This window comes from Kuraishia capsulata, genomic scaffold (assembly GCF_000576695.1).
Source record: "Kuraishia capsulata CBS 1993 genomic scaffold, Kuraishia_capsulata_scaffold_5, whole genome shotgun sequence".
Classification (NCBI taxonomy): domain Eukaryota; kingdom Fungi; phylum Ascomycota; class Pichiomycetes; order Pichiales; family Pichiaceae; genus Kuraishia; species Kuraishia capsulata.
Window position 1 is genome coordinate 27413 of NW_019172954.1, and position 12108 is coordinate 39520.

Sequence of the window (12108 nt, forward strand, 5' to 3'; positions counted from 1 at the left end):
CCGGAATAATTGACTCGGGAGGACCACCGATGCAGATCTTGAAGAGTTAAACGAGGAGCTAAACCTCCATAGAAGTACGAATTGACATCAGAAAAATTTGAAAGAGGTGCGGAAGAGATGATAAGGTAATTATAAACCGCAATGCCCATTCAATGGTTTGAAAATATCAAGTATAGCAGTATTCACTGCAAAAGTGGGGAAGTAGCTGCAAGAGACTGCTCTGTCAGAGTCAAGACGTATGACTGTCTGGAGAATTCATGCAAGTATTGGTCGGGCATATGCAGTTCTGTTGGCCTTCAATATTTTCAAAAAAGGGCATTGGAAGTTGCGTGACCCAATGGCATATAAAGGTCGAGGCCAAAGTCCACTGGTCCATGAAGGCTGCCTTCAATGGTTTAAGCATTTTTTAATTGAATTGACCAAATGAAGTTATCAATTCTTGCAGCATCAGCTTGTGTTGCACGGCTGAGCAGTTTTGCTTCGGCAGAGAGCATCTCCGAGAAGGAGCTCGCTAACTTGGAGCATTGGTGGTCTTACAACAGATCCGAAGCAGTATACCCTTCTCCAGTGATGGCCGGGTCTGGCAACTGGGAGTTTGCTTACAACAAGGCAGTCGAGATAGTTTCCCAAATGACCAATGAAGAAAAGGTTAACCTTACCTTTGGCTATACTTCAGAAACCACTGGCTGTTCGGGTATGATCCCGGGTGTGCCTGACCTGGGATTCGAAGGAATGTGTTTCCAGGATGCTGGAAACGGTGTGCGTGGAACTGACATGGTTAACTCTTATGCCTCGGGTGTCCATGTGGGTGCTGCTTGGAACAAGCAACTGGCATATGACCGTGCTTACTACATGGGAGCCGAGTTCAAACGCAAAGGTGTCAATGTCCACCTTGGCCCAGTTGTTGGACCAGTTGGAAGATTAGCCACAGGTGGACGTAACTGGGAAGGATTTTCTAGTGACCCATATCTTACCGGATCTTTGGCCGCTGAAACTATTTCTGGGTTGCAAAAGAATGTCATTGCATGTGTCAAACACTTCGTTGCTTACGAACAAGAAACCAACAGAAATCCCCCATTACTGGCCCCAAAGCTCCACAACCAGTCTGTTTCCTCGAACCTGGATGACAAAACCATGCATGAGGTTTATCTTTGGCCATTCTATGACGCTGTCAAGGCAGGTGCTGGCTCTGTGATGGGCTCTTATAACCGCATTAACAACAGTTATGCATGTCAAAACAGTAAGACCTTGAACGGCCTTTTGAAGACAGAGCTCGGATTTGAAGGATTTGTGGTTTCTGATTGGGACGGACAGCACACTGGTATTGCAAGTGCCAACGCTGGTCTCGACATGGCTATGCCAGATTCTGTGTATTGGGAGGATGGTCTACTCGAAGCTGTCAAAAATGGAACAGTATCTCAAGAGCGTCTTGATGACATGGCTACTCGTATTGTTGCAGCATGGTACAAGTATGCTAGATTGGACGACCCAGGTCACGGCTTGCCTGTGAGTATTCTTGATCCTCATGAACTTATTGACGCACGTGATCCAAACTCCAAGTCAACTATTTTCCAAGGAGCCGTTGAAGGACACGTTTTGGTGAAGAATGCTGATAATGCACTTCCTCTGAAGAAGCCAAAGTTCCTCTCTTTGTTTGGCTACGACGGTATCGCTGCCGAAATCAATAACCAAGGTGAGGGATCACTTTCTCTTTTCAGTCTTGGTTTCTTAAACACCTTGCAATACGAGAATGGCACCATTGTTGACCCGGATATTTTGATGGATATTTTCCTGTCGAGTTACTCTGCAGGTTCAAAGGGACCAGGTGTTGCCTTAAACGGGACTCTCTACACCGGTGGCGGATCTGGCTCGAATACTCCATCTTATATCGACGCTCCTTTCAATGCCTTCACTCAGAAGGCTTACGAGGATGGAACCTTCCTGTCATGGGACTTTTCCACTCCTGAGCCTCTTGTCAACCCGGCTTCGGAGGCTTGCATCGTTTTCATCAATGCTATGTCGACTGAGGGTTATGACAGACCACACCTTAGAGATCCATATTCCGACAACCTAGTTGAAAGTGTTGCCGACCAGTGTGCAAACACAATAGTTGTCATCCACAACGCAGGAATTCGTCTCGTTGATAAATGGATCGACCATGAAAATGTCACTGCAGTGATCATGGCTCATCTTCCTGGCCAGGACACTGGCCGCGCACTGGTTGAGGTTATGTACGGAAAGCAATCACCATCCGGACGTCTCCCATACACTGTCGCTAAGAATGAGTCAGATTACGGTTCTCTTCTCTACCCAACCACTCCCGAAGGTGACCTTGATCTTTACTTCCCGCAGTCAAATTTCACCGAGGGTGTCTACATTGACTACAAGTCTTTTATCAAAAGAAACGTGACTCCTCGTTACGAGTTTGGTTATGGTTTGACTTACACCACCTTTGACTACTCCAACTTGGAGATCCAGACGGTCACTTCTAACCACAGCTACCTTCCGCCAGATGATATTGTCCTCGAAGGTGGGCTTGCATCTTTGTGGGATGTTCTGGCGTCTGTCAAGGTCACCGTTACCAATACTGGCGATGTCACTGCTGCTGAGGTTGCCCAACTCTACGTTGGTATTCCTCATGGCCCTAAAAAGGTCCTCAGAGGATATGGCAAGCAATCTATTCAACCTGGCGAGTCTGCAGAGTACGTTTTTGATCTCACTCGTCGTGACCTCAGCACTTGGGATGTCATTACTCAGAACTGGGTTTTGCAAGCCGGATCTTACCCAGTATACGTCGGCAAAAGTGTCCTCGATATCCAGCTGACCGGAAAATTGGAGTTCACCAACTAGGATTGCTCTCCATAAAAATATACAATTTAATTTTCTTTCTGTCGTCTCCTTACAATCAGTCCTGATCAATCTTCTTTCACTCCATCTGCTTCTTTCTTTTAGTCTTGTATCATTTATACGGGTCATTACTAAAACACTAAGAATTATGTTATCCTTAGCAGAGACCTTTCCATAAATACAAAGAGAAAAAAGGAAAACCCCCGGTGCCATATTCCTGGACTCAATTGCAAACAAAGAGGTATAAAACAATAAGGAGTATCAAAACATGACGTATGCTGTGTTGTCGTTGCTTCCAGTGTTGATGTATGGATGCATGGATGTATCATCGAGCTGCCCCCCCGCCAGATTCGTGCGGCTCACTTCTGCACACAAGCTGCAAGCCCAAGAACCACATATGCATAATGTAGCTCGCAATATAGAGGCAATCTGTTGTTGAAAATATTCTTCTAAAGGCAAATTTGAAATTATCTTGAATCTGCGAAGTCAGCTGATAATTTGGTAACTTTTTTGCAAATATTGAGAATCTTGAGAACTACGGTAATTCATAGCGAGGTAATCACTTGGAAATTGTGAGCGAATGGGGTGAACTTGCCTAGTTAGGATATTTCTTATCTACACACCGCTTTTTCAAATGATATATTTATACACCAGAGGTTTCCACATGCTTTGCCGAGTTGTAATTGTTCCACAGTGACTAAACACAGTGAAAACGACAGCTATGATCTCTCTCACCAAAGGTGCTTTCACAGTTGTTGAAAAGGAAGGTGTGAAAGTTGCAGAAGTTAAGAAGTCTGACGATGTTGCACTGGAGTGCACACTGCAAGATCTGACGGTTGAACAACCAGCAACCCTTGAAAAAGTGCTTGCAAAGTTAGAAAAGTATGGTGGTTGTATTGTCAAGAACTACCTACCTCTAGAAACAGTTGATCGCATCCTTGCAGATGTAGAAGAATACATCGACCAAGACAAGGATTTCGAAGGGACTTTCTTGCCTCGTCAAACTCGTACCGTCCCTGGTATGTGTAAGAAGTCTGCGGTTACTACTGAGGAGTTTGTGTGCCACCCTTTGAACTTGGCAGTCAGTGATGCCTTGTTGGGTAAAGAGAACTGTTTTTGGATTGGAGATGAGGTCGTCACTGGATATTCGGCGCCGCAACATAACTCGTGCATAACATTCAAGATTGGACCTGGAGCCCCAGATCAAGTTTTGCACAGAGATGATATGTTACATCATAACATCAGGAAGCACATGGATGTTTACGAGTACGGAACAGAGACGGCTTTGGGCTCGGTATTGGCGTTATCAAATACATCGAAAGCGAACGGAGCCACTAGATTTGTGCCAGGATCACATCTATGGTCTCATATGAGAAAACCAACGGCTTCAGAAGCAGTATACGCTGAGATGTCAAAAGGTGATTGTTTCTTTATGTTGGCATCATGCTATCATGGAGGATCTGCTAACACCACAGAGGACGAATACAGAACCCAAGTCATCCTTTTCATGACTCAAGGGATCTTAAGACAGGAGGAAAACATCATGGTTGGTACTCCAGTTGAGTACTTTAAGTCATTATCAGTGACTGCCTTGAAAACTTTGGGATTGAGTCTGAGTTATCCTTTCTTGGGGATGGTAGATGGTTATGATGGACTTCGCACGTTCAAGCCAGAACACTATGAGAAGAGAAAGAATGACGATCCTTACACCTCTGTATATCCTGGTGTCCTTGTCTAGCAGACAAACAAGGCAATTGAAAATCAGTTAAAACTTCAACTTAATTAAATTCCATATAAACCAGAATACCTTCATTTAAATCCGACGGGGCTTTCTACCTTAGTGAAAGATGAAGTGACTTGTATGGCACCTGTTACGAACATAGACCACATTCACCGTTGTGAAAGTGATGCATTTGTTAGCATTCCAAAACATTTTCACAACAAAATATCTGCCTGACTTTGTTATCCTAATCACGCTCCTTGCCCTTCTCTAGCCCGCCTTATCATTGATCCACCCGATCAACAGCGTGTTCTGAACCTGGAAACACCATTGGGTGAAATATACGGAAAAGAGATTGAAAATTATATAGAAGCATAAAAGCAAACTTTTTCCTCCACCTGTTTGAGTGTCTGGTATTGTGTTTTTGTAACTCATCCCAACGGGGTATTGGCAGTGGCCACAATCCTGCGTCACATCAACGCACTTGCTTACGCCTACGGATATAATAGCATACACTAACATTAACAGAATTTACAAGGTTATCAATCACTTGGACTTCTTTTTTAGTTTAGTTAGTTTGAAAGCCCAATGAATACTCTAAGAGGAACTATGCCAGTTCTCTGATTCGTCATCGTGATGCTCACCGTAACTGGGAGGAGGCGAGAGTCGCTGCGCATGATGGTTCTTATGGGCATCCCCAGTCAAATCAAACTCCAGCAAATCGTCAAATGAATTGCTAAAAGAACCTACCAGCCTAGTACTCTCTAGTCTGGCTAGATCGTCAAATTCAATATCGTTTCCACCAGGAACAGCATTTAGGTCTTCAGAGAACTCGTTGTCACCGCTCAAAAGGTATAATTTATGGCTGGGTCTGAACAGAAAGGCTACACCGGCGAACATCACAAAGAAAATATACGACCACCAGAAGTCAAAGAGTCTACCGAGATTCCTGAACTCTGTGAGTAAGTTGTTGGTCTTCAACATGATTGTGATCAGAATGGCTGAAATCAGCAGCAGTGCAAAGAGCGATAGTAACCAAAAAAGCCTCTGGTACAGGTTAAATTTCGCACTCTGCTTGCCTTCTGCCAACTTCTTCTTGGTCTTCTGGAGAGTCGATAAGGTCAAGCAGTAACATACCAGGAAACCAATAACACAAGGAATGCCTGTAACCCACAATGGCATCTCTGTGTCTTTGTTGTTATCATCACCAGCAGGACCTTGAAGTGGCTGGGACACGGTATTAAACCACGATATCATGAAGAAGGGAATGCCAAATATAATGTTGCTGAAACATGCCACAAGAAATGAAACCAAAATGATCCACTCATGCTCCGATTCGAGTACAGGATACACAATATCAACACCACATGCAATATTAACCAACAGCAAAGGTACAGACGTCATTTCAAGCGCGTTCAGCAAAGACGCACAAAGCTTGTATAGCTTGATATTTTCTGACGGTGGGTGTAATGTGGACGTCCTGTCATTATTCAGAAAAGCAAGAAGAGACCACACGAAAATGCTTTCCACTGTCAAAAGCACGAAAATACCGGCAATGTACTTCTGTAACAAAAGAAGTTCGGATTTGTGGGCCGACAATTGGAACAGATATACAGATAAGCCGACCGCATACAGAATAGCCAGCCAGCCATGAACCTTCAGCTTGGGTATTTCTGCCGCAGGGAGATTTCCAAAGGAATTCTGGAAGTTCGCTTGAACTCCAAACATGTTCTCATAGTCCCCCAAGTTGCGTGGAGAAGAACAAGCAACGCAGTAATAGCCCGTTTTCAGGACTTTGTAGCGCAAGCCGTTATTACCGTAACTGGTAAGAACGCTGGATAATATCTCGGCCTCTGGAGTGACGTTTTTGTTTACAATGAACTGATGTAGTTCACTTGACTCACATAGCCCAGCCGCGACGAGCTCTTCCGAACAAATATACTGCATAGGCTTATCGGATAGCTCCACTCCCAGAGCATCCATATCGCTGTATTCATATATGACAACAGAGAGGGAAGGTTTTTTAATATCGAAGTCAAACTCTGATCTGAAATACTTCAAATCCACATCAATGAAAGGCTTGATATCTCCATTCCAGTCTTGCTTACTGTACATACCCGAGCAGAACTGAGGCGACTCGTTGGTCACGAGCACCTTTTCCGCAAGGGCACACGAAGCCAAATAGCACAGCACCACGAATAGCAACTGCTGAAGCCTCATATAACGGCTATGATTCATGTTGCGAAGTTCTGTATTACTCCGTAGCCTGCGTGTCTTGGTACTCCGTTTAAGGAGATAATAACCCTGATAGAGTTGCCTGCACCATCTGCCTGTAAATGCGTCCTATATTGTATGGCACACGTAAAATCAAAAGTGTCAAAAGACAGTGGGTCCACCCACGCGCAGACAACTGCGTGATGCACTGATTTTGAATAACCTTCATGCCTCCAATGGTAGAATATAGGTAACATAGAAGAAATGTGCAGAGTCCTTGTGGGTTTTCTGGTCACGCTCGTATGGGTCCAGATCCATTTTGTTTTCTGCCTGCAGACGCATCATCCTGTCGTCTGAGTAGCTTATTATTAAGCCGAGTACACTCCTTTCAGTCCAGAGATCCTCAGATACTTTGCACCGTATAATCATCCAATGCTTTTTAGTCACAGAATCAATTTGAGACTGTCATCGCTATGGTTGCAAGACGTTCTGCTGATCTGAACGGAAAGCGATTCGTTGCGAACATGTATGAGTCACGTGCAGCCTGCGATGCATCTTCGGCCGCTTGCGTTGCATGAATGTCCCTCCTGGTGCACGATAGTGTTGTGTCTTGGCAAGCATCGCTTTAGATCTTGCGGCATCATTTAGGAAGTTGCGCGGTAATGTTCCGATACACGAGATCTATTATCCATCTGCTTCTCATATGCGTGCTCGTAAGTGCTTCTCATAATTATGCTGACGAAAGGACATTCAATGCTGCCTTAAAGCCAAATCGTGCGACGAAGATGGATGGTGAAGTTTCTGGCTACAACTTTCCTGCATTCTTTGTTTCGCGGCAAGTCCAGCAAGTCATTGAGCTTAAAGTTGATAAGTTCAAAAATTATGAGGGGGAGGTAGAGGACTATCTGAACGAAGATTTGACACCATGGTATATTGATATCTTGGTTCTTACCAAACAGGACTTGGAAATCATCAACCTCGACAAAGATGTAAGAAGGGAAATTGAGCTACCACATGGATCAGATCTCTCATACTGGTCGGTGATTATATCTAGGACTGACATAACTGTTAATCCAGACATAGAACAATACAGTCTGGATGAAGTCCTGGCCAAAAACCTGAACCAATCGTTGATTTCATCCTTTACCCTTTCTCCCGAAAACCTCACTGGTCAACACCCTCTTGGAACTCCAGGGAACTATTGCATTATCGCGGACTTTCACTGTCCTAAGGAGAACATGATCGCCTATGTTTACGTCACTTTTCGAGATTCCCATGGTGAATTGAGCAGAGATGATTACAAGTATATGCACATCTACTTTGCCATTGGCCTCATCTACATGATCAGTTCATTCCTGTACAGTTATTATGTTTCTTTTTGGAGTTTATATCGGAACAAATCTTTCTCCGTGATTATTGGCCCGAAACACAAATTGAAAAATGGGGAGGCTCAAGTTTGGATCCTGATGTACATGTTCGGAACCTCCTTATATTACTTTTTAGAGGCCAGTCGTTTATACAAGTTGAATATGCATGATCCCTACAAGCCCAGCTTTCTAGCAGGTTTTCTGAGAATTGCTTCTCGGATCTTAGCCAATGTTCTTTCTAGCTGGACCTTGTACAACTTGATGTTGATGTCCCTGGGCTTTACTTTCTCTTCGGGTTTACCAAATCGACTATTTTCGATACAAACGATCCGCCAATCCTTTTCTTCCTTTTCGGCAGCTGCGACGTTTTACAAAATGAGTCCAGGCGATGATAATCCCACCCTTCTGGAAACAATTCTGAGACTTGCGAGTATGATTTTGGCCGCCACTTTCTTTTTCAATGGCTTGTACGACTTGCTGTTAGCATCGTCAGGCTCTCCTGTTTCTTCAGACTCCACCAATCAACAGTTTTTTAGGTTCATAAGGTGGGCGACCATTGGAAATGTTATCATAGGCTCAGTATCCGCTTTTTTTCCTACATATGATGAGAATGGTCGAGAAGTGGTTGGAAGTGTTTTTGTAACGGGGAGAAGCTGGGTCTTGTTTATCTGTTGTCTCTACTATTCGGTTAAAACATTCTCAGAATTATGTTTGCACGGAAGAAAATCAGTTGCAATCAGATTTATAGCCACTGCCATACTGATTCTAATGCCCCTTGCGTTTGACGTTTTCAAAAGCATCTTTGATATACCGATACCATCAGGTTTATGGAGGATGATTGAAGAGTCCAGAACTATCAAGTCCATTATCTTTTCAATGTATGCTATGTTAGCTGCAGTTAAACGGTCTGTATTTATCAGACACATTCTCCATTTAGTAGCTACTCTGTTTGTGGCGTTATTGTGGAAGGATGCCATTCTTGAACCAGGGAAGGTTATAAAGGAGGAATGATCCAAGAGGGTAAACTTACAGTTTGATTGTTACTGTGATACAGCCCCGCTTCAGAAAGGTCTGAGTCGACAGACGACATTAAGCTAGGTTAGAACATGGGGGTATGACTCATCGTGTATCTGAATTCCATCTCTGTATATCTTAATATGTTGCAGAGAAAACTAGAAAAATGGAGTAGCATATCTCTGTCAATACTTCCACGCATACTTAAAACCAAAATTTGAAGCTGTGGAATGAACATACTAAGAAAATCGGTGCCCATTCACTGATTCCTTATCTTCATGCTCACAGTAATTGGGAGGAGGCAAGCTTCTCTCATGCTCGCTAGTGTGGGGCTCCCAACTTGAATCAAGCTTAGATGCAATATCACCACACTGGCTGCAGGAAGAACCGATCAACTTAGCACTCTCTAGTTTGTCTAGATCATCAAATTCAAAATCGTTTCCACCAGACACAGCATGTAGCTCTCCAGAAACCTCATATTCAGGAATATCATCTCTGAGACTCAATAGGTATAATTCATGGCTGGGTCTGAACAAAAAGACAACACTGGTGAACACAATTAAGAATAGATAGGACGTGCAGAAGTCGAAGAGGCTCCTGAGGCTCCTAAATTCAGTGAACGAGTTGCTGATCTTCAAAAACATCAAGATAATGGCGGTAGTAATCAGCAGCAACATGTTTACAACCAATATCCAGAAAAGCCTTTGGTACAGCTTCAATTTTGTGTGCTGTTTGCTGTTCGCCAACACTTTCTTGGTTTCTGAAAGACCTGAAAAAGCCAAGTAGTGGCACGACATAACGCTCCAAGCACACACAATACCATTAACCCACAATTTCACCTCAGCGACAGAATTGTTGTTGGAATCGGGAGGAGCGTGTATCTGGAATATGGTGTTGAAGTAAGAGATCACAATAAAAAAACAGCCGTACATCAAGTAGCAACATGAAGTCAAAACCGAAGCAACCATAAATCCCCTGCATTTTGGGATCAGCTTAGGATACACAGCGTCGTAACCAACAGAGATGAGAACCAAAAATGAAAGCGCGAACGATGTTCTGAACACGCTCAAAAGAGATATCCAAATCTCGTAAAACACAATATCATCTGCAGATGGGTGTAATTGGGACATTTGATTGTGATTGAGGAAAGAAAACAAAAACCACTTAAAGGTACTCTCCAGTGTCAAGTACACCAAAACCCCTGCAAGGCATTTCTGTAACTTGAGAAGCTCGGATCTGTGGATGAACAATTGGAACAGGTATACAGACAGACTAACCGCATACAGAACAGCCAGCAGGCCATAAAACTTCAGCTTGGGGATTTCTGCTGCAGGCAAATTTCCATAGGAATTCTGGAAGTTTACCTGAACTATGAATTCGTTCTGCGATTTTCCCAAATCAAGTGGAGAAGAACATGCTACGCAGTAGTAGCCTGTTTTCGGAATATTGTACCGCAAGCCGTTATCACCATAACTGGTAAGAAAGCTGGTCAATATTTCGGCCTTGGGAGTGACGTTTTTGTTGACGATGAACTGATACAGCTCACTAGTGTCACATAACCCTTTGGCAACGAGCTCTTCCGAGCACACGTAATGCGTAAAGATATCGGATACCTTCACTCCCAACGCATCCATATCGCTGTATTCAAATATGACGACAGAGAGAGAAGAATGCACATTATCATCCCCTGACTTGAAATATTGTAAATTCACTTCGATGTGAGGCTCTATATCGCCATCCCAGTCTCGTTTACTGTACATGCCTGTGCAGAACTGAGGTGACTCGTTCGTCACGAGTACCTTTTCAGCAAGGACAGATGATGCCAAAGTGCACAGCACCAGGAATAGCAACCGCTGAAGCCTCATATGATGGCTATAATTTGTATTGGGAGGCGCTATCCAATTTGGTTGTTGGACTTGATATTCCGAGTAAGGGGGTACTCATCGAAAAAGCATGCAAATGTTTATGTCTTGATGTACATTTGCATTGCACACGCAAAAACCAAAAGTACCAAAAAGCTGTGAGTACCACCCGTTCGAAGATGACAATATGGTTTACTTGTTACTTTATTGCCCTCTTATCCGCAATGGAAGATCAGAGATGCTGTTTAAGACGATTACGAAAATAGCCATTGTTCTCTCGCGAGATGTGGACTCATGTCCCTACCGACTCAGTTTAATTTCTGCCTGCAGAGATGCCTGTCGTCTAAGCCGCTTAGTATTACACAGAAAACACCACTTAGACTCTACACACATTCCTCATGCAGCTCACACGATATGAGTATTCAAAGTCATGCAATTCAATAATTCTGGTTATTCGAGATTGAATTCAAAAAAAATGCAGACATCTTCAAATCTCAACGGCAAGTGATCCCTTACCAGTTTTCACGCTCTTTGGAATGTATGAGTCACGTGCATATCGTGCATCATCTTCGGTCGCATCATCGCATGAATACCCCTTGTATTTTGTCTTGGCAAGCAACTCTTACGATTGGAATTGAAAGTCCCTGGTCGGATACTTAGCTATTCAATAACTGCCGTCAAAGTTGGTTTTCCATTTAGGCCATTTTGTTTAGCGAATTTTTGATCGACGTTAATCATATGTTAATTTGTATTCTCGATTTCGTCAGGGTTGAAGAAAGAAAAGTCCGGCAATTTACTGTGAGACATTTGGTGATGGAACGGCACTTTGTAGCAAATCGGGTGTGTTCCACCGGCAATATTTTGTCAAATTGAAATGGCCAGCCTAGTATTTGAAGTCGACGCGTTGAAATATGTCCGACACAGAGGCTGTGCGTCTCATGTTGAGTGAGAGTGCGGCGTAATAGACGAGATTATGCGACCATTGGGACCATATTAAGTGGATTCTCTCGCTCTCCAAATATGCTGTCCCAGACTGTGCTAATGCTTATTGTCAGAGAAACTTTCATTTACCTATTTGCTTGGG

At 43.5% G+C, this 12108-nt stretch overlaps 5 protein-coding genes across 5 annotated transcripts; 3 read left to right on the forward strand and 2 right to left on the reverse strand.

Moving 5' to 3' along the window:
* Positions 1 to 423: 423 nt before the first annotated feature.
* KUCA_T00004009001 (uncharacterized protein) lies at positions 424 to 2850 on the forward strand (the record flags this gene model as incomplete). Its single annotated transcript, XM_022600702.1, has 1 exon — positions 424 to 2850. The coding sequence occupies one exon, from the start codon at positions 424 to 426 to the stop codon at positions 2848 to 2850; it is 2427 nt and encodes an 808-aa protein (XP_022460021.1).
* Positions 2851 to 3568: 718 nt separating this feature from the next.
* KUCA_T00004010001 (uncharacterized protein) lies at positions 3569 to 4585 on the forward strand (the record flags this gene model as incomplete). The annotated part of the gene is made up of 1 exon (XM_022600703.1): positions 3569 to 4585. The coding sequence occupies one exon, from the start codon at positions 3569 to 3571 to the stop codon at positions 4583 to 4585; it is 1017 nt and encodes a 338-aa protein (XP_022460022.1).
* A 579-nt stretch (positions 4586 to 5164) lies between these two features.
* Positions 5165 to 6805, reverse strand: KUCA_T00004011001 (uncharacterized protein; the record flags this gene model as incomplete). The annotated part of the gene is made up of 1 exon (XM_022600704.1): positions 5165 to 6805. The coding sequence occupies one exon, from the start codon at positions 6803 to 6805 to the stop codon at positions 5165 to 5167; it is 1641 nt and encodes a 546-aa protein (XP_022460023.1).
* Positions 6806 to 7443: 638 nt separating this feature from the next.
* KUCA_T00004012001 (uncharacterized protein) lies at positions 7444 to 9159 on the forward strand (the record flags this gene model as incomplete). Its single annotated transcript, XM_022600705.1, has 1 exon — positions 7444 to 9159. One exon carries the CDS (start codon positions 7444 to 7446, stop codon positions 9157 to 9159), a length of 1716 nt encoding a protein of 571 aa, XP_022460024.1.
* Positions 9160 to 9401: 242 nt separating this feature from the next.
* KUCA_T00004013001 (uncharacterized protein) lies at positions 9402 to 11027 on the reverse strand (the record flags this gene model as incomplete). The annotated part of the gene is made up of 1 exon (XM_022600706.1): positions 9402 to 11027. One exon carries the CDS (start codon positions 11025 to 11027, stop codon positions 9402 to 9404), a length of 1626 nt encoding a protein of 541 aa, XP_022460025.1.
* Positions 11028 to 12108: the final 1081 nt, after the last annotated feature.